We start from the raw sequence: 19769 nt of genomic DNA on the forward strand, positions 1-19769 counted from the left end.
TTGGCCCCGAACTGTGATTAGAATGTAAGATATGTCGTAATTTGCATGTAACATATGTATAACATCTGTGAATATTCATAGACAGTTTATTTAAAAAATGACATAAAAAGGAAAATAAGAAGACTAACTGATCACAGAGTCGTCTTCAGTCTTAGACACCACATCATTAGTGTATATCGCGAAAATTGCAATACTTTTTTTATTATTATTACAATTTACATATACGATATATTATAAATCACTATAGACATTATACCTAATTGAAAACGTGCTCAAAATGTCTGTTTAATGCTTTTTTTTTAATGATATAATAATTACAAATTATACAAATGTATTCATTATACATTAATATATATGTACTGCACGAATTATTTTAAAGTTGAAATTTTATGGCGTAATACGTTTAGGATCACGAGGGAACATCGAGACTTTTCTAATGTTGTCTAAGCCAAGATATAACATAACAACACGCTCCAATCCAATACCACCACCAGCATGAGGAGGGCAACCATATTTAAATGCATCAATATATGATCTTATCTTTTCTATGTCTACAATTAAAAAAAAATATGTTACATTATTACTGCAAACATATAAAAATACAAAATATTCCTACCAATTTCATGATGCTTTGCACGTTCTGTAAGAAGTTCAGGATCATGAATACGTTGCGCACCAGACATAATTTCTTCACCGCGCATGAACATGTCGTAAGAATTTGATGTTTTCTATAATAAATGTAACATATTTAATGTATTATTGTAACGCATTATTCTAAAAATGGGTATTCTAAGAGCTTACTGGATTATTTGGATCTGGCATGGTATAAAACGGTCTTACTGCCAATGGATAATTATCCAAGATGTAAAAATCCGTATCATACTAGAAGTAAGACAATATTGAGAAAAGTAGATTCATATCTACAAATAATATTTTGAAGAAAAACCCACTTTTGCTTTAACAAGTTTGCCTAACAATTTTTCATCCGGCGTAGATAAATCGTCTTCTTCGCCCAAAGTTACACCAGCTTCCGCTAATAATTCAATAGCATCCTTAAATTCTAATTTCAAAGGCGGATCTAAAAATTTAAATGGTTCGATATTATACTGCTGACGTACAGTCTCGATTTCGGCAGCGTAACTGAAATTAGATATAAGATTAGTATTTTACAATTACAGAAAAAGCCTTTTACATCTTTTAGTCTACTTTACTAACTTGTCACGAAGACCTTTAAACATCTCTACAAATAACTGTCCAATAGTATCAACTACTTCGTGATAATGGTATTTAAATGCCATTTCTAAATCGAGACCGACGAATTCTGTCAAATGTCTATGAGTATTTGAATCTTCAGCTCTAAAAACTAAGAAATTCCCATACATAATATATTTCCAAAAAACGAAATGAAAGAATAAAATTTTTTAAATTAAACATTACCTGCTCCTGTTGTAAAAACTTTATCAAAGTCAGAAGCTATTGCCATTTGTTTATAAAGTTGTGGAGACTGTGCTAAATAAGCATTTCCTTTAAAATATGATACTGTGAACACATTTGCGCCACCTTCACTTGCAGCAGATATAATTTTTGGTGTATGAATTTCAACAAATCCCTATAAACAAAAATGTGTAAATAAAATTCTATATGCTGTTTATGATTTTGCAGAAATTATTACTTTACTGACAACCTACTTTACTTGTAAGTATATCTCTGAATAATTTACAGACACCTGCTTCTATTCTATATATAGCCTGATTAGCAGGAGTCCTTAGATCCAAGACTCTATTATCTAGTCTAGTATCTTGATTCACTTTTATGTTCAAAGCATTATCATTGGCTTCCCCTACAGATCTTGAAGCATCTTCAATTTGTAAAGGCAATTGTGGTTTTGCAGCACTTATTACAAAAACTTTTTCAATGTGAACTTCAACATCTTTTTGAGTACATGACTCAATTTGGGAAGGAACACATTTTACAACTGCTTCTATATCCACAATAGATTCTTTGGTAATGCTACAAAATAATTTTGTAAAATAAAAAGTAACATTAATTTTTATTAACTCATTTACACCACTTACTTGGATATAAATTTAATCATTTGTTTGCTGACTTTTTCATTGACTGCAACTAAACCTTGTATTGTATAAGATTGCTGTCTTAGAACGATAAAACACTGTTTACCTATAAAGGAGAAATATTTAACTTAATCATATAAATATTAAATGTTCATGCCTTATCTTTAGGTGATATACCCTTAGCACGACTAGTATGTAAACGTCCCCTTAACCATATAGTCTGGTTTTCTAAATTGGGATTCAAATTTTTAACATCAGTAAATTTTCTTTCTGTGTGTTTTTCTTTACTCTGTATTAATCCTATTTCTCCATATTTCCCAATTGATATATCCTCTTCCTGAACTGCACTTTGTTGTGCTTGCTATATATATAAATTAAAAATGCTTTATTAAAAACCTACACATCAAATTTTAGAAAATAATTTTTTTTATTAAAATATGTAATGATTTAACTTACAATCTGAGCTTTACGTTCAGCTTTCTTTGCTGCTTTTTCTGCCTCTCTTTGCTGTTTCTTAAGAGCCTTCTTAGAAAGCTCATCACTTAAGAAAGAAATAGAAAAACTTAAAAACATAATTTTGAAATAACTGTCTTTTAAAAATAATAATTTATCTTACCTCTCTGTAGTTAAATTAGCATGTTTATCTTCTTTCATCTACAAATATGATGCAATACCATATTAGTTTAACAAAATATATGGTTAAGTATATTATATAAAGAAAAAATAGAATAGAATGAGTAAAAATAAACGTTAGCTTAAAATTACAATCTGCAATTTATTAAATTGAAAATACGCACCTTTATTTTATTCAAACTTGAAAGTAGCACGTAATTAATGACAAATTGACAGTACTTCTCTTACCATATACGAGTAGAGGTTATCTACATTGACTACATTAAATACATATATACTTATTCAAAAATTTGCCGGAAGTACACCTCCCAAGTGCGTTCCGAAATTTACTATTTTTTAAAAATAAGTTTTAAGTAACAAAGATACAAAGATATTACATAATTCCGAAACGTTGTTCATTTAATATTTACGCTTTCAAATAAATGATTAATTAGAATATTATATCATAAAATTTTTATTATAAATGTCCAGACGAAGATCATGATTGTCGAATATCAAATGATTTGTATTTCTAAGAATAAAAGAAGGATAAGGGGACAAACTGTAAATTAACTTTATTTTCTTATGTCGGTAATTTGTAATGACGTCTTATTAAAAAATTATTAAAATATGAATTCCTTAATGTAAAATAAAAAGATTTTTATCTAGTCTAAGACATTAACAAGATTTAGGTGAGGAATATGTTAGAGAAGATGAGCTCGCATCGCAATCTCTTTTTAAATAAGGAATTAAAAGTTCGAGTTCAAGAAACAATCATTTTTGCTCCACCGTCTGCAGAATCCAATAAAATAGATACTTGTTCTTCTGGAGATATTGGTACAGAATCTCTAATTAATGGCCTTTCATTGGTTTTCACTGTTGCTTGTTGCTCAGATTTTAAAGTTTTCACAGCACTTTGCATAGCATCATTCCAGTTTCCCAAGCCCAGCCTTTTATCACCTGAAAAAACAGGAGCTCGAGATTTGCGAGCGAGCATCACCTTACCACAGGATATTAAAACAAATAACAAGAAATAGGTGTAGTGGCATTTTTATATCTACAATCATCTAATGAAACTTTTTAATAATTTCTTTTGTTATCTACATATATAACGTTGAAAATCATATTACATATGATAGGTATGAAAAAATATTTTGTCGTCTTTATTTCTTACTTTTCAGTTTGTCTGATGAATCATCAAATGATGGATCTTGAATATTTAGCATCAAGCCATTACCACTAAGATACAAACGATTGGGAGAATTAGCAATCTAAAACAAAGATTACGTTTATTATATAATTTTTCGATAATTCATTACAAAAAACAGAATTTTTCTATAATTACCGTGCGAGAAATGTTTTGTGCTGCACGGATTTTTCGTAATTTTAAATAACCTGGGTTTTGACTAAGAGCCAAGCCAAGGTACACTGGAGTTAAGGATATTCCCATTCAGAAAAAATATATGCAACATAATTATTTATATTGTTTTTTAAAGGATATCATTTTGGCAGCTTCTGCTTCACCCTCTGCTTGAACAATTTTTTGTTGTTTCTCCTGTTTTGCTTTTTCTACGAAGAACGCAGCTCTTTGCGCCTCCTGTTGAGCAACTTGCTTAGATTCTACAGCAGCTGTATATTCTTTACCAAAACTTAATTCAGTTATTGACACATCATCTAAGACAATATTAAAATCTCTAGCACGTTCAGTTAATTCTTTTCTTACTAAATTTGAAACCTGCTGTCTCTGTGTAATTAACTGAGATGCATTAAACTTTGCTACAACTGATTTTAATACTTCATTACAAATACTTGGCAAAACCTAAAACACAAACGATTATATTTCAATAACAATTTTATTGAAATTTTAATATAAAAATATTTTGATATTTTACACCAACCTTTTCATCATAATCAAGACCTAAATGACGATACATTGCTGGTAACATAGTTGCATCAGGGCGAGACAGCACACGAAGAGAAATATTGACCATTTGTAAATCTTTGGATCCTGTAGGAGAAGATAATTTCCTAGGCCTACTTCTAATATCATAAATAATTGGCCAATGAAACCATGGAATACGAAAATGAAGACCTTCAGTTAATATATCTTGTTGAATTCCTCCCAAACGAGAGAATATAATTGCTCTATGACCAGCTTCCACTGAAATAAGACATAATCATATAACTACAGATGTTTAAAAGCAAATGCTTCTTGCTTTGAATTTTATTCTTTTCATTAGATTTTTATCAAATTTTATATATATATATAATAATATATATCGATAATAATTTGTAGGTATTACTTATAGTATATAAATACTAATTTTTTCTTTTTTCTTTAGTAAATTATGTAAACCAAACCTGTATACATAGATTTCCAAAAGCCATAACCAGTCACGCCGACCGCTGCGAGACATGAAGCGGCAACTCCTATACCATTAGGAGCTTTAGGCAACTTAAATTCGTTCATTTTATTGTATAATATTATTTACTGCAATTATATCTATATTTTCTCACGATGACCTAAAAATTAATAATTTCTAAAAAATATATTGTACTTCGAGATTAAAAATGCAATAACGATCTTTGAATGAAAAATGCTAGGCACGAGCCGGGATTCACAGTAAAGAACGATACCACAGAAAGCTTACATACTTACAAACCATAAGGTGGGTATACTATATGCATATTTGTCCCCTATGAAGCCTTATTTTCAAGTGACGATGACGAAGAATATCTTCGTTTATTGCAATAGATAAAACACTAAATTTTCTAGTCACTCTTCTCTACTGTCTCATTAATAAAATAATTTACTTAGTAATAAGTAAAAAATAATATCGATATGAAAGACATATATAATCTGTTACTTGACTAACACTAGTCAGCAATAGTTATAGTCGCAGCAATCAAATTTTGTTTACGTTTATTACTCGTCTTGTTAGACAGACTATAAAAATCATATGTCCCAATATGAGATAATTTTTGTAACTTTTATCTAATCGAATTACTTATATTACGCAATTTTGTCTAAGCCAAATAGCCAGAATAAATACTATAAAAAGACACATAATTTATATCTCTGTTCATATACTTTAACATCTATGTATGTACGTTTAGAATTTAGAATTACGAATATAGTCACATGAACATGGCGCTGTGTTATATGAGGTAGTGAACTGTCGCTGAACTTTTTTAACAAATTTTGTTGTATTTAATAAGACTAATGTTAAAAATTGTTTTTGTTTAGATTGCTTTGCCGGCGAAGCATCAATCCTTGTACTTTTCGGAATTTATATACCTCCAGGTAACTTATTACATAATGTGTAACCTTCGCGGTATTTAAATGTCATTTATGCTTTTTATAAGTGAAATTATGAAAGTAATTTTTTAGCCCACGAAATGTTGCCATATCTAAACCACTTTTCACGGGAAGTACAATTTGCGAAACTCATGATGAGAAAAACATGCGCCTTAAGAGACCCATGTCACCACATTTGACCATTTACCAAATTCAATTAACAGCTTTTCTTTCAATTACACATCGTACAACAGGCATGATATTATCAAGTTATGCCATGTTGCTTGGTATAGGTAAAATTATTATTTATCTCTGCAGAATAAAGCTAGAAATAAAAATCTGTAAACAAATAATTTTTGTTGTAATTGCAGGAACATTACTTATCCCAGGTGGTATTCCTTGCCTCATAGAAATCATTACAAATTTAGGTTTGTCTGCACCTGTTCTTTTCACGGGCAAAACTTTGCTTGCTTTACCTGCTACGTATCATGTATTTAATGGATTTCGTCATTTGGTAGTTAAAGTTTCTTAAAAACTATTGGATTTATATATGTTTCTAATTAATATTTTTTGTTACTAATAAAATCTTGTTTATAGGCTTGGGATTTAGGAATGTTTCTTTCAATTAAGGAAGTGTATAGCACTGGTTATGCGGTAATTGCATTATCAACAATTTCTGCTATTGCTCTTGCTGCAATGTAAATTTAAATAATTATATTGTCACATTGTGATGTAATTTCTATTGAAAATTAATTGTACTGTTAGATTAATGTGTTCCATCTTGTACTTTCGAAATTATATCTAATTTATGACAACAACCAAAAGTAGATATTATTAGTAATTAATTTATAATAGTAAATACAAAATAATTTACGAATGCATGAACTGATTTAAAAATTATATTTTAATATATGCAAATATGTGAATAAATATATCACACAAAACCTTCAAGAGATGAATCAATAAATTTTTTGTAAATTGCCATAAATCGTGCGACAAATGCCTCTAAATGGAAAATTGGTTTTGATCCTCTGTGCATTCTATGTTCATATTCTGCTGCAACTGTTGCAATTTCAATTTTTAGCTGAAGATCACAATTTTTTATACATTCTTGTAAAAGACCCTTAAATATTAAATCACATGGTATAGCATGTGTTAATAATTCATAGAGCCTGTTTCTTATTGTAAGAAGCTTTTTTGGATTCTGTTCACTGACCATCATATTTGCTGTATTACGAATATACACTTGCCAATCTGGTTCTGTAATACTTTGGTCTGCAGTAAATGGATATCTAAAAATAAAAAGTCAATAAAGTGATATACTGTTTTAGTTAAATGTATCAAAACAAATTTATCGATGGATGAATATACTTACTGCTCAACTTTACAAGCTTCAAGCATTAATATCGCTCGTCTGAGATTTCTGCCACTACATTCAGCCAATCTTGTAGCCAGTTCATCTGGTAAAGTTAAACCTTCGCGTTTACAAATTGAATGCAAAATATCTTTTATATCTGATATTGACGGTGCTGGAACTCTAATCCCTAAACATCGTGATCTGATAGCTGGCAGAACACGAGATGTTGAATTTGCACAAAGTATTAGTCTACATGTAGTAACATATTTCTCCATTGTTCTTCGAAGAGCATGTTGTGCCTCTTTTGTAAGTTGATCCACATTAGTCAGTAATACCACTAATAAAAAATTATGGTTATTAAAGAATGCACAAAATTAAATTTGAAACTTGAAAATTTACCTTTAAATTCTTTTTGTCCACTGGGATCTATTTGATGAGTTTGAGCTGTTGTTTTTACCAAGTCCATCACTACTACCCTATCATGTATACCAACATCGCTTGCGTTTACTTCAATGTGATAGTTGCTACTTATTGTTGTTATCTCTAGCTTCTTCTTGGAAGGTGTCTGAAATCATAAAGTTATCATTTTCAGAATCAGACTAAATATATAAAAATATACCTTACTTCAAATGTCATAGTTTCCATTCTTAATCTGTCAACACCACTTCCATATAATTCTCTTATAATACACATTATACGGGTCTTTTTTCCTGCCCCTGATGGTCCATAAACTAATAAATGTGGAAAATCTCCTTTTTGTATCTAAAATTATAGTATAAGTTATTTGAATTCATTTATATTTAATGATATTACAAATAAGATAAATAACGTCGTACTTCCAGTATAACCTATTTTCTAACTTACTATTTACTGAACATACTTTAACTATATTTTGAGGCAATATTACCATGTTTTTTAAATATTCTGCTTGTTCTTTATGATAATCCAATTTTCCAAGTGCTGTTGGGCGATATTTATCTACCCAGAGACTCATATTTGTTTGAAGAATGTAGAAAACAAGTGTTGTTATTTGAATTCTACTTAATTGAAGACGTAATAAATGTTTATTAAATATTATACTAAAAATATAAACACATTTCGAACATTCACTCGATTATTTAGCAGTAATTTTTTCTTTTACTTATGTATATGTGTATAATTCTAAACAAAGGATTAAATGATCCCGGTATATATTGCTTCTATGACGCTATAAAGTAACGAATTAAAAAGCGCGCGAAACTGTGAGCTGCTGTTTCATACTTTTTACAACCCTATAATTAGGGTATATACATTAGATGTCTTTTTGTTTAATTAGATAGATCAATAGATTCAAATAGATCACTAAACAATTCCATTTTAACTTTTAATTAAATTTTATCTTTTATTTGTATATTTTATTATACAATATATGTTTATTTCTAATAAAAAATTAACACACTTTGGTAGACACATTGTAAAAAACAGATCAGTATTATCGACAATGAAATAATTACATACTCCAAGAGTATGTAGATTTTGTAAAAATGAAATTACATACGAAGTAAACTTAATCATAATATTATACTTAAAAGATCATTACTAATAATGGCAGTGTGAAGATGCTATGATATGCACTAATAATATAATTTATATGCACATATAAATCAATGAAAACTGTTATCATGTAAAATGAAGCGAATTTTTCATTTAAAACTACAATCAAATACAATCAAACACAATCAAATTTTTTATATAGGGTTAAGTTTAGTTGATAAAATAGAATGAACTCAATTTTGAAATGAAATTTGAATAGTAGGTTCTTAAATGTTTAGAAATTAAGTTGAAGTAAATTAGCATACTTCAGTAGAAGATAGAGTAGAATATTTCAGACTTCATTATCACATGCTTTCAAGGATATGTACAAGATACACAATATATGTGTACTACATTAATATTTTAAGTGTATAGTGCACCAATATGTAAATGCTCTTAATTCACAGAATCATTTTGATTATAGAAAATATATAATCTTATCTCAAGTAATAATTCCATGAAATTTGCAACAATTTATAAGTACATTTACTTAAATTATATCATGCAAGCAGGTCGCATGATTTATAATTGTGACACTTTGGATAAATGTATTGTCCAATATTTTTTCTTTTGTCTTGGATATATACAAATAATGTTTAAGACTATTAATATGACTTATACTTATTACTTAAGCTTGTTCAAAATTATATGGCCAGTAGATAAAAACAATTATTGTATACATAAACAGTATGAAAGTAAAATATCTTATTCACTTACATTGATTTTACTAGAGGTGCAAACTGCACATGTAACCCTACATGAAATATTTAATTGCATATTGTATTAAAAATAAAAAATATTACGTTCGATATCTCAAAGTATATCGAATAATATATGTTTATACCCAAACACCATGTGGATTTTTACTCGTAGGTACCGCAGTCTCCAATTGTCTTGGTGAACCTATCATTTTACGCGTACTACCAGGTTTATGGGTACCTATATGTAGAAATCGATAAATTAATTAACATTTTCAGTTATATTTTAATTTAAGTCACAAATACCTTCAAATAATGATTTGACTTGTTCATCTTGACAAGCAACAGCAAGACTTTGTAAATTAGCTTCTTTCATATCTGCTACTAATCGTTCTACTTGTAATTTTTTCTCAACAATTGCTGACTCTAAACTTACTACTTCCAATTTTAATGTTTCTGCACATTGGGAAGCTAGTTCAGCAGAACGTTTAGCTTGTTCTACTTCATTTTGAAGATGTTCGACTTCAGTAATGATTTTACGTTCCATTATTTGTCTTTCATCTGTTTCACGACTTATATTATGTTGTTCTATAGCAAGTTCTTCCATAACTAATCTGCAATGCAAAGGAACACAATTAACTTTGTGCTATATCAAAAAAGTTAAGCTTATAATCTTTTACCTAATTTTATTTTTGCACTGAAGTAATTCTGTTTCACAATTCGCAAGTTTTGATCTCAGTAAAGTAATTTCTGATTTTAATGTCTTTTCTTGTTGTCTAACTATTTCACTTTCTTCTTCGACGTGTGCTAGTTCTTTTAGCTATAAAAACAAACACTATTACAATCATGATAATTGTACAAAGTATTTTCATACTGTATGAAATACATACTTGTTCTTCAATAAGACGTCCTGTAGTTTCCATGCGATTTACTTCCTGAGAAATGAAATCCATCTGATGCATTTGTTCTCTATTTTTAGTTTCCCAATACAATATTTCAGCATCAAACTGAAGATAAATTATGAAATATATGTTTAAAAATTTTGTCTCGATTAAATTATTAAAAATATAACTAAATATATAATTACGTAATTCATACTTTAGTAAGATCCGCTTGCTGTGCATTAATAGTATCGCGTTGTTTATTGACTAGTCTAATAAGTTCAACATAGCGTTGAGTGTAAGCAACTGTAACCATATTTTGAGCTTGACCAGATAATTGGTTTACAGATTGAGCTTGCCCTTTTGTTTCTTGAAATTCCTAAACATACAAGAAAGATTAACAGCATTAATTGCAGTAACTATATTATTGTTATCATTATACTATGTCTACACCAACATATTAATCTAGCTATCTATATCTGTGTAAACCAATGTATTGATCTATCTATCTATATTTGTGTATATATTTAAAAAATATCTTGTCTGTAGAACCTGAATAAGATTTCTCTTTAGTTTGACAGAATTACTGGAAGATGGTTGATCTTCTTTATGAACATGAGGACTTCCAATATTTGTACTAGATTGAAACTGTGATCTTCCAGGACTATTTAAATTAGGTGGTGGAGGATCTCTGTATGGGGGTAAAGTTCTTAAAGGTGGTGAAGCTGGACCTGGAGGATCCCTATATGGGGGAACTTCACGCACTTTCTTTTGTGATAAATGTGTGTTACTTTCACTGCTACTAGCACGGGTAGGAGACTGAGCTGGTTTTTGCATATTTTTTCTTATATTCAATTCCTTATTTTTTAAATGCAACGTAGGTTGAACTATGGCAACATTTTCCATCTGAATCTAAAATATAAATATAAAATATGAAAAGATATTATACACAATTAGTTATGAGAATGCACAATATAATTTAAATATTATTTACTTCTGTATTATTTTCCATAACATGTCCATGTAATCCTCCAAATGTTAATGATTTTCTGATGTCACGATTTCTATCAAGACATCCTTGCAAGTCATCAAATTCGGAATTTGGAGTTGTGGTATTCTTAGCATCATCTTGTGCACTATTATGTTCTGAGGCAGAACTCATCACACCATTTGATCGTGTACCATGGTTTAAACGAGTTCCTAATGAACTAGAAGCCTTATTATTTTCTGGGGTAGAACGTCTTAATATCAACTGAACTTCTGAAGAATATTCTCCCCATTTCATCAGAATCTTATTAAAGAAGATTATATTATTATACAAATCCCATATAAGTTATAAATTAATTAAAAATTGAATGCATTAATACCTTTAAAGGGTTCTCATATGGAGCTAAAAGACGTTCATTAGTTCTCCACCTTTCTATTAAAGTAAATCTACCTGTTTGGCCCGTTGCATGGGCAAGAGCATATACTACATCCTAAAAGTTACATTTTATTATACAGACTATGCTTCTATTAAATTATTAAATTCATAATTCATAATTCAATGTTTAAAATTATAAATATTACATAATCCAACGCAATTATTATATTTAAATAAACATTGCTAACCTGACATGTAGTGGTTTCTGTAACACCACACACAATACGCTGTATTCCTTCTACCCATACTTTTAACTCCATAACGTCACCAATTTAGAATCCCAAGATTAAGTCTTTGCATTGCAAAATTCTATTCCTGAAAAATGATAGACCACCCGTCAAACTTAAATTTACGTCGTATCATTAGAGTGAATATTTCACGCAATAAGAAAGTCAATGATTACATGCGTTCACCGATAATTATTATCAAGCTTCATTAAATAAACATGCTTGATAAAACTTAAATAATATTGCAATAATTCGTTGCTTATAACCTTAACTATATAATTATCAAAATGACAGATTTACGTCCATGTTAATGTAGAAGATAGGTAAACGCTTTTCTCTACGTTCATTAACAGTTTGGCCACTTTGTTAGAAAATTAGGCTTTTTTAATCGATAATTAATCGATATGCACCTTTAACAGACAAATGCATTTCTTTTACATATCCTCACTTATACAACTCATAATATTTGATACTAAATAATCAAAGAAATTTGATAAGAAACATTTAGTATTACACGTAATTCTAATTTTATTACATCACACAAGAGGGAGTTGAAAACGTCCGTATAGAAAAATGAGTTATTCCTTTCATATCACAATCTATTCTAATTAAGAATGTGGTTTTCCTTGTTCAATGTTTATTGTTGACATGTGATGAATTTTATATGATTAACTTTTTTATAATATCTTGTATATAGTTTGAAATATATAGTATAAATAAAATGCCGAAAGTACGCACGCAAAAAACAACACGTATCCATAAAGAAGTCGCAAAACAGGGTATGATATATCTATAATATGTATTTTTCTTGTGAAATGATTAATTTTTAATGATACATTAATTTTCCAGGAATTTTATTCAATACAAATATTGGACAACATATTCTAAAAAATCCCCTTGTTATTCAAAATATGGTTGAAAAAGCAGCAGTTAGGTCAACAGATGTTGTATTAGAAATAGGTCCAGGTACTGGTAATATGACAGTAAAATTACTGGACAAAGCTAAAAAAGTAATAGCATGTGAATTGGATGCTCGAATGGTAGCTGAGTTACAGAAACGTGTGCAAGGTACAATTTATCAGTCAAGATTACAAATTATGATAGGCGATGTCTTGAAAACAAACTTACCATTTTTTGATTTATGTGTTGCCAATATACCATATCAAATATCATCACCTTTAGTATTCAAATTACTTTTACATAGGCCACTGTTCAGGTATGTTCAGTTTGTTTAAAAATTTATTTATTGATATTTAAGAAATTATAAATTTTTAACATATAGGGAAATACAAGCAGAAATGAACTTAGCACATTATTTTCTGCAGATGTGCCGTACTTATGTTTCAAAGAGAGTTTGCTGAACGTTTAGTAGCTAAACCAGGAGATAAATTATATTGTCGTTTAAGTATAAATACTCAGTTGTTAGCACGAGTGGACTTGCTTATGAAAGTAGGGAAAAACAATTTTAGACCACCACCAAAAGTAGAGTCAAATGTAGTTAGAATAGAACCACGTATTCCACCACCGCCAATTAATTATCAAGAATGGGATGGTTTAACACGAATTGCATTTGGCAGAAAAAATAAAACTCTCTCAGCAGCATTTAAGCAAACTACAGTCTTAACAATGTTGTTGAAAAATTACAAGATTCATTGTAGTTTGAATAACAAGGTAATCATAGATGTAATAAGTATTACAAGAATATTAGATTAAATGTTATAAAACTTCTTATTTTATGATATGTAGGAAATTCCAGAGGGATTTAATATTAAGGAAATGATAAATGATATTTTACAAAAAGCACATGCAGAAAATAAACGTGCGAGAACTATGGATATAGATGATTTTATCAGGTATACAAATGTTATATGAATTATTTTAATAATCATAACTATGAGATTAATTTTATATTAAAATTTTTAGCCTTTTACATGCGTTTAACGCGCAAGGAGTGCACTTTACATAAATCAAAATTTGATTAATGTAAAAAAATTGTGTTATGTTTTGAGAAAAATATATGATGTAAGGAAAATACAGTTTTTTGAATAATTTAAAAGTATTATTTTCATTCTCTCATATTTTATACCTCGGAACATTACTTAAAAAAAAAAAAAAATAAAGAGGAAACAATATTATCTGTTATAAACTAATTACTTTATGATTCATACATAACATGTATAATTTTACATATAGCACTTCTAAATCTACGTACTTTACAAAAAATTATATCTGTGTAAAGTTTTAATTAAATTATTAGCTTATAACATACAAATATATTTACAAACATTCTTTGGGAATTAAAGTCGTAGGGAAATATAATAAAGATTGTTGTACCTTTATGAAAGTATAGTGATATATATATGTATGTATATATATCATATATACCATATATATAACATATATATATATATATACACAAAATTATTCTATATATATATATATATGTTCGTACGTGTTTATGCAGAATATTTTCTTTTCCATATATTGCCCAAAATTTAACATAAATTTTAACACAAAGTTTGGTCGCATCTTTTATGTAAACAATTTATACATTAGAAAAAATTATAAATAAAGCCTGTAATTTTACGTCAGTACTTTATACACAATTTCCATATATTTTACAACACATGTGGAAGCCATTTTCATTAAAAATATAGAGAAATAAAATAATATTTCATATAATGCAGTATGTTTTCATTTAAAAATGTTAAATGTCTCTGCACCCTTATAACCATATTGATGATGACGAACAAATGAATATATTCAAAATTGATGTGAATTCATCATGTTTTATCGTTGTTGTATTTCACGTGCACATGATAGTTTAAAGAAATTCATTAGTAACTTCCAATTAAATAGGTAATCGTCAAATGGTTTTAATTAAATTCAGTGATATCGTTCAGAATCCAAGCCAATTAATAATCAAATGCATCGTTATTTTCATCGATTTTGATTTGGCGTTACCCTGAGATCTTTTGTAACCCCTTGCAAATTTTGTAGGAGTTGCACACGTTTATTTCTTTTTCTAATTAAATCATTTTTCGAATCGGAATGTTTCAATATTGTATTTTAATTTCAAGCTGGATGTCGTCGAGTTAGTCGAGATCGATTTGATGAACTATGTGTTCTACTACTAGATCGTTTCCTCTTTTTACTTTTATGCCTATCTTTATGCTTCGATTTTTTTTTACGTGCATACGATTTACTTGAATAATTACTGCATTGACTGTGCGACCTAAAATCTCCATCGGAATCTGAACTACTTAGAATTACTTCTCTTGTCTTGGATTTAAATTCACGATCTTTTCTTAACATGTCTCTGGCTGTCCAAGAGTTGTCATTATCACTCATATCTCGTTGAGATTCCCGTCTTCTAGAACTATCTCTTTTTTCTTTCTGGGATGTGTAAGAAGATACACTGCTACTTCTAGACTCAGACTGTCGATCACTCTTGTATCTTGACTCTTTTCGGTGAGCTTCTTTTGTATCTGATACCTGCCTGGTTTTACCTCTTGTTCTAATTATCTTCTCACTTCTGCTCATATCAAAATCACTTGAACTAGTGGCGTATTTCCTTTTAGATTTTCGCAGTGTACGAGATTTCACATTCTTCACAATTTCGTCTGAATCAGTACTATTACTACTAAATGATTCATCGTCCGAATATCGACTTTCTTTCTTAATTAAATCTTTACGAACACGTACAGTGCCTTTCGTAGAATATTGTAAAGTTCTCGATTTTTTTTCATCCATAGGTTTTGATTCGATCTCATGAGAACTGTTGTCACTACTACTACTACTTAATCTTCTTTTCGACGTCCGTTGAGTATTCCTCTTCGATGCCTTTTTTCTAGCGTCACTTTCGCCTGAACTGGATAAATTCCTACTCGTTCGATTACGAACTCTTGTTTCTGTAGATCGCTTGCGCCTTTTACTAGTTGTACTTCTTTTCGTATGTTTTCTAGTGCGACTTTGATATTTTCTGCTTCTTCTGAAATTGTAATCGCTGTCTGAATCAGAATTACTTTCGTTAGATGATGATGCCAATGCTCGGTTCTTAATACTGTGAGATGTACTAGGTTGGACAATATCTTCATATGAAGCAGGTGCTGGAACTCTAATAATGACATTAAAATAACATAGCTATGATTTCAATCGATGTCAAGTGTTCTGAAATAAAATATTTTCACTTACTGAGCGTTATCATTTGATATGTGAGAAATGTTTATTTCTTCAGGATCGGATGAAAGTAATTCTATGATTTCTGGAGTTCTTTCATGACGAGGTTTCACATAACCAATCACTTCGCAATCATTATCTGATGTGGAGGAATCAGAGGAAATAGTTAATACATCTGGTACATTGTACGGGATTTCCAATTGAAACGTTTGTGTTACAGTACTTGGACCTAATTAAAAAAATACTTTACATTTTGATTTCATGTAAAATAACGATGTGAAACAAAGAAAAACAAATGAGAGTTTTACCAGGCATATTAATTGTATGTGGTCCTACACTAGGCATATCTGTGTTCATTCTAAGGTCAATTGCTTCATCTAGAACTCGGACATCTGAATCATCAGAACTAGTGCTAGTACTGCTAGATGCAGGTGACAAAATATGTGATACATATTCATTTGACAATCCTATAATGAATATTACTAATTTTAGAAAGAAAGAATGTAAAGTATCACGTATGATATACAAATAAGTAATGGAACTATATCACATACCCTGTGGTAAATAAGTTACGGATTGATCATAGCCAACTAAATCGAAATTAGTTCGCGCATAATTAAGTAATTCATGTACAAAGTGATCTGTGTATGTGCTGAAATGAGGGCGTACTAACTCTCGAAATTCTGGGCTTCTGATATCATAGTGACTAAGAGCATCCAATATGATACTTAATACATATGCAACAAGTGAAGAATTGTTATTGAGTAATACTTGCAATTCTCTATTTAACCATGGTATAAGTCGGTTTAATTCTCTCGGTTCTCTCCTTAGACAGAATAAGAAAACGTTATATTGATTGATATTTCATGCAAATAATGTATAGATAGTACGAAGTATTAATACTTACCGATAAAAATCGGCACTACATTCGCGAAAGCGGCCAAATACATCTGGTAATGCAGTAGCCCAAATTCCGAGCCTATAAATGGTACGACGATAATCGGCTGGATTTACACGTCTACGTAAGCGCTCTCCTATTGGAACTTGTGGTGCTATGCTTGGTAATTGTTCTCTTCTTGCAACCTGTTCTGGATTAAGCACTATTTCATGTGGACGCCTGTGATGTCCTGTCATAGTTGTTCTATAATGATTTAATTTATTCGTTTATGACATTGTTATATATTTAATATTAGATATTAATCTTGGGTTAAGATTTACATGATACCTATAATGAAAACGATGAGTGCCAACATCCATAGCATGACCCAATTCAAAATTAAGATCAAAAGTGGCAAATTCTCTAGGTACATGATACTGGTCATAATCTTCTTCTGATCTAACATTGTGTATGATAGATTTAAATGTTTGTTTACATAATGGACATTCTGTCTTTATTTTAGACCACTGAAGTAAACAAGTAAAACAAAATTGATGAAGGCAACTATCAGTGAATGAGGTATTCACTAATTTGCCCAAACAAATGCTACAATTTGGCGGAGGTGACACTGCCCCATCACTTCGATCACTGCTATCTGGATTCTGTACAGGTGCTTCTGATTTAATAGGTTCTTCTGCACCTGCAGTCGAATCTTTTACTTCTAATGGACCTTCCATTATAGATTAATGCATTTGTCCATTTATTAAAAGGAACTACCCTGAAATACATTAAATCATATATGAATCTAACAAAGTTAACATTAATATATTTGTATAAAAAATAATTCCATCTATAATATAAGATATTACATATGAATTAAGTATATACACTATAAAGTAAAATTAGTAAAATTAAAGTAAAATAAAACTGTAAGTTAAATAATGTCACTAGTGATATTAATAATTATCCATTAATTTATAAAGTCTATACAAGATATTTTACATATATCTGATTGTTATTATTATTACAGTTTATAAATATTTACTGACTACGATAGGTTGTTTAAAATGTTACATAAATAATTTCAGTTTACGATAAAAGTGAATAATTAACAAAAATACAAGACTGTATATAAATTCTATTACGTCGACGTAAATGTCATACGTACGTGTAAAAATATCAAGATAAAAATTTTTTTCGTCTTAAAATTCATTGAAAAAAGATAAGCTTGTATTAACCTTCAAGAACGTATTTCTATTAAAACAAGAAAGAAAGTGAAGAAAAAGACGTCATACGGAAAAGAAAGAGGCGTCATAAAGCTGTTTTATAATCGGTATGTTTCCATTTTATTCAACTTGTTATTGATTATCGATGTCACTATTTTTTTTTATAAATCATACGGTTCTAGAAGTGTGAGTTCTTACCTTCGAGAAACGAGAAGGAAATTTTGATGTCGACGTTCAAATGAAAAATAATTAATATCTCGACGAAACTATCTTTTCTCGGGAACGGTACTTTTATAGCAACCCATGATCGCAGAATGGAAACTGGTGTAGCATAATGCTATGAATGAGATATTAACCGAAGGTAAGAATTATTATCATCAGTGATACCTTCTTAAAAAAAATTCCTAGCAGGATGAAGACAGCACATAAATACACGGTCTGGTTGAAATAATACTTATTTGTTCGAACTTTATGTTCAATTTAATATTTTAAGTTATTAGTATTAACTACTTATATTGTTTATTACCTCATTTATAATGATATAAAAATAAGTAATAATACATATAATTGTAAATTTTTGTTAATTTGCTTAAACTGTATCGACTAACTTAATAGTAGTGAAAATTAAGTAATCCCAGTAGTACCAACATTTCAGTATTGTCAAATAATTTATTGCACAAAGACAAAAAAACTTGAATACTTGATGTTTTTTATTCAATTTGATCGTGATTACGTAGAATTACCTATCATGGTACAAATAATACTTCTATCAATTTCTTTTATTTTTAAATACTTTTTATACGTTGTTTTGATGTACTGTTATTTTTCTTATACATTCATAATATTATATTTTAAACAAATGGTTTACGTACATAATTTGTCAGAATCAACCGATAACTATAACCAGTTTATTTCTTAAAATATTATGTTGTAAAATGATGGAGATAAAATAAAAATAATTCTTCAATTAAAGAAAACCTTGACGTATCATGATTGTAAGATAAAGCTGCTATGTTAGGAGATTATGTTTCATATCATTAGCCAAAAAGAAGAATGGGAGACATACATATATAGTTCGCAAATAATGCTTTATCATGTCATTACTAAATCATTCCAACTGTCTTACTAAGATATGTATTACTTAAAGAACCGTAATTATTTCACTATTGATAATATATAGATTGCAGATTTTTACGCAAATTCATTATTTTGAAAATATAATTAAAAAGGTAGAACCACGGTAGAAAATTTTACCTACCAAATATTACAGAAAGCATTATACTTTGAATACTGTATATATATTTTCATGCGTATTCTGTGTAATTTTGTACTTTCAAATTAGTAGTT

General features: G+C 29.2%; 7 protein-coding genes across 13 annotated transcripts; 2 read left to right on the top strand and 5 right to left on the bottom strand.

Moving 5' to 3' along the window:
* Positions 1 to 272: 272 nt before the first annotated feature.
* Positions 273 to 2982, bottom strand: Asprs (aspartyl-tRNA synthetase). Its single transcript, XM_072014752.1, has 12 exons — positions 2870 to 2982; positions 2689 to 2726; positions 2529 to 2613; positions 2250 to 2433; positions 2076 to 2178; positions 1689 to 2010; positions 1438 to 1609; positions 1216 to 1363; positions 951 to 1140; positions 802 to 882; positions 617 to 728; positions 273 to 551 (listed from the first exon to the last, which is right to left on the bottom strand). Exons 2-12 carry the CDS (start codon positions 2724 to 2726, stop codon positions 388 to 390), a joined length of 1599 nt encoding a protein of 532 aa, XP_071870853.1. The 5' UTR covers positions 2870 to 2982; the 3' UTR covers positions 273 to 387.
* Positions 2867 to 5537, bottom strand: Phb2 (prohibitin 2). 2 transcript variants are annotated; one of them, XM_072014780.1, is made up of 6 exons: positions 5046 to 5537; positions 4583 to 4845; positions 4186 to 4503; positions 4030 to 4107; positions 3859 to 3955; positions 2867 to 3659 (listed from the first exon to the last, which is right to left on the bottom strand). In XM_072014780.1, the coding sequence occupies exons 1-6, from the start codon at positions 5152 to 5154 to the stop codon at positions 3448 to 3450; spliced, it is 1077 nt and encodes a 358-aa protein (XP_071870881.1). In that variant the 5' UTR covers positions 5155 to 5537; the 3' UTR covers positions 2867 to 3447. The 2 variants fall into 2 exon arrangements, with proteins under 2 accessions (XP_071870881.1, XP_071870882.1); XM_072014781.1 differs by having other exon boundaries at positions 2867 to 3644; positions 5046 to 5534.
* Positions 5538 to 5680: 143 nt separating this feature from the next.
* LOC139993247 (succinate dehydrogenase cytochrome b560 subunit, mitochondrial) lies at positions 5681 to 6933 on the top strand. The gene is made up of 5 exons (XM_072014806.1): positions 5681 to 5852; positions 5932 to 5988; positions 6076 to 6275; positions 6354 to 6496; positions 6580 to 6933. Exons 1-5 carry the CDS (start codon positions 5827 to 5829, stop codon positions 6682 to 6684), a joined length of 531 nt encoding a protein of 176 aa, XP_071870907.1. The 5' UTR covers positions 5681 to 5826; the 3' UTR covers positions 6685 to 6933.
* Rfc38 (replication factor C subunit RfC38) lies at positions 6864 to 9290 on the bottom strand. The gene is made up of 5 exons (XM_072014782.1): positions 8247 to 9290; positions 7964 to 8101; positions 7739 to 7904; positions 7358 to 7676; positions 6864 to 7274 (listed from the first exon to the last, which is right to left on the bottom strand). Exons 1-5 carry the CDS (start codon positions 8331 to 8333, stop codon positions 6917 to 6919), a joined length of 1068 nt encoding a protein of 355 aa, XP_071870883.1. The 5' UTR covers positions 8334 to 9290; the 3' UTR covers positions 6864 to 6916.
* Positions 9291 to 9594: 304 nt separating this feature from the next.
* On the bottom strand, positions 9595 to 12687 carry Rassf8 (ras association domain-containing protein 8). Of its 5 annotated transcripts, none has more exons than XM_072014741.1 (10): positions 12551 to 12687; positions 12102 to 12228; positions 11858 to 11968; positions 11485 to 11781; positions 11043 to 11402; positions 10708 to 10869; positions 10500 to 10616; positions 10290 to 10429; positions 9916 to 10223; positions 9595 to 9850 (listed from the first exon to the last, which is right to left on the bottom strand). In XM_072014741.1, the coding sequence occupies exons 2-10, from the start codon at positions 12171 to 12173 to the stop codon at positions 9750 to 9752; spliced, it is 1668 nt and encodes a 555-aa protein (XP_071870842.1). In that variant the 5' UTR covers positions 12174 to 12228; positions 12551 to 12687; the 3' UTR covers positions 9595 to 9749. The 5 variants fall into 5 exon arrangements, with proteins under 5 accessions (XP_071870842.1, XP_071870845.1, XP_071870840.1 ...); XM_072014744.1 differs by lacking the exon at positions 12551 to 12687 and adding an exon at positions 12317 to 12523 and having other exon boundaries at positions 11256 to 11402; XM_072014739.1 differs by lacking the exon at positions 12551 to 12687 and adding an exon at positions 12317 to 12523.
* A 99-nt stretch (positions 12688 to 12786) lies between these two features.
* Positions 12787 to 14172, top strand: LOC139993243 (probable dimethyladenosine transferase). The gene is made up of 5 exons (XM_072014795.1): positions 12787 to 12919; positions 12990 to 13356; positions 13466 to 13811; positions 13887 to 13993; positions 14064 to 14172. Exons 1-5 carry the CDS (start codon positions 12862 to 12864, stop codon positions 14104 to 14106), a joined length of 921 nt encoding a protein of 306 aa, XP_071870896.1. The 5' UTR covers positions 12787 to 12861; the 3' UTR covers positions 14107 to 14172.
* A 546-nt stretch (positions 14173 to 14718) lies between these two features.
* On the bottom strand, positions 14719 to 18779 carry LOC139993215 (uncharacterized). 2 transcript variants are annotated; one of them, XM_072014725.1, is made up of 7 exons: positions 18621 to 18779; positions 17545 to 17974; positions 17227 to 17460; positions 16874 to 17145; positions 16628 to 16786; positions 16335 to 16548; positions 14719 to 16257 (listed from the first exon to the last, which is right to left on the bottom strand). In XM_072014725.1, exons 2-7 carry the CDS (start codon positions 17931 to 17933, stop codon positions 15216 to 15218), a joined length of 2310 nt encoding a protein of 769 aa, XP_071870826.1. In that variant the 5' UTR covers positions 17934 to 17974; positions 18621 to 18779; the 3' UTR covers positions 14719 to 15215. The 2 variants fall into 2 exon arrangements, with proteins under 2 accessions (XP_071870826.1, XP_071870825.1); XM_072014724.1 differs by having other exon boundaries at positions 16628 to 16801.
* Between the last annotated feature and the right edge of the window lie 990 nt (positions 18780 to 19769).

This window comes from Bombus fervidus, chromosome 12, assembly GCF_041682495.2.
Source record: "Bombus fervidus isolate BK054 chromosome 12, iyBomFerv1, whole genome shotgun sequence".
NCBI lineage: Eukaryota > Metazoa > Arthropoda > Insecta > Hymenoptera > Apidae > Bombus > Bombus fervidus.

Coding starts and splice junctions, on each gene's coding strand:
- Rassf8 (XM_072014741.1), bottom strand. CDS start 12,173: ATGGAGTTAAAAGTATGGGTAGAAGGAATACAGCGTATTGTGTGTGGT. Junction 11,403..11,484: donor TTATGGAAAATAATACAGAA/GTAAATAATATT, acceptor TTTATATTTTAG/ATTCAGATGGAAAATGTTGC. Junction 10,224..10,289: donor CAGTGCAAAAATAAAATTAG/GTAAAAGATTAT, acceptor TTTGCATTGCAG/ATTAGTTATGGAAGAACTTG.
- Rfc38 (XM_072014782.1), bottom strand. CDS start 8,333: ATGAGTCTCTGGGTAGATAAATATCGCCCAACAGCACTTGGAAAATTG. Junction 8,102..8,246: donor CAGAATATTTAAAAAACATG/GTAATATTGCCT, acceptor CTATAATTTTAG/ATACAAAAAGGAGATTTTCC. Junction 7,905..7,963: donor TGGAAACTATGACATTTGAA/GTAAGGTATATT, acceptor TTATGATTTCAG/ACACCTTCCAAGAAGAAGCT.
- Phb2 (XM_072014780.1), bottom strand. CDS start 5,154: ATGAACGAATTTAAGTTGCCTAAAGCTCCTAATGGTATAGGAGTTGCC. Junction 4,846..5,045: donor TTGGAAATCTATGTATACAG/GTTTGGTTTACA, acceptor GTCTTATTTCAG/TGGAAGCTGGTCATAGAGCA. Junction 3,956..4,029: donor CACAAAACATTTCTCGCACG/GTAATTATAGAA, acceptor TCTTTGTTTTAG/ATTGCTAATTCTCCCAATCG.
- LOC139993243 (XM_072014795.1), top strand. CDS start 12,862: ATGCCGAAAGTACGCACGCAAAAAACAACACGTATCCATAAAGAAGTC. Junction 12,920..12,989: donor TAAAGAAGTCGCAAAACAGG/GTATGATATATC, acceptor TTAATTTTCCAG/GAATTTTATTCAATACAAAT. Junction 13,812..13,886: donor ATTGTAGTTTGAATAACAAG/GTAATCATAGAT, acceptor TATGATATGTAG/GAAATTCCAGAGGGATTTAA.
- LOC139993215 (XM_072014724.1), bottom strand. CDS start 17,933: ATGGAAGGTCCATTAGAAGTAAAAGATTCGACTGCAGGTGCAGAAGAA. Junction 16,802..16,873: donor CGTAACTTATTTACCACAGG/GTATGTGATATA, acceptor TTCTAAAATTAG/TAATATTCATTATAGGATTG. Junction 16,549..16,627: donor ACATACAATTAATATGCCTG/GTAAAACTCTCA, acceptor TTTTTTAATTAG/GTCCAAGTACTGTAACACAA.
- LOC139993247 (XM_072014806.1), top strand. CDS start 5,827: ATGAACATGGCGCTGTGTTATATGAG. Junction 5,853..5,931: donor ATGGCGCTGTGTTATATGAG/GTAGTGAACTGT, acceptor GTTTTTGTTTAG/ATTGCTTTGCCGGCGAAGCA. Junction 6,497..6,579: donor TTAATGGATTTCGTCATTTG/GTAGTTAAAGTT, acceptor TCTTGTTTATAG/GCTTGGGATTTAGGAATGTT.
- Asprs (XM_072014752.1), bottom strand. CDS start 2,726: ATGAAAGAAGATAAACATGCTAATTTAACTACAGAGAG. Junction 2,179..2,249: donor ACATACTAGTCGTGCTAAGG/GTATATCACCTA, acceptor TCTCCTTTATAG/GTAAACAGTGTTTTATCGTT. Junction 1,364..1,437: donor AGTTTTTACAACAGGAGCAG/GTAATGTTTAAT, acceptor GGAATTTCTTAG/TTTTTAGAGCTGAAGATTCA.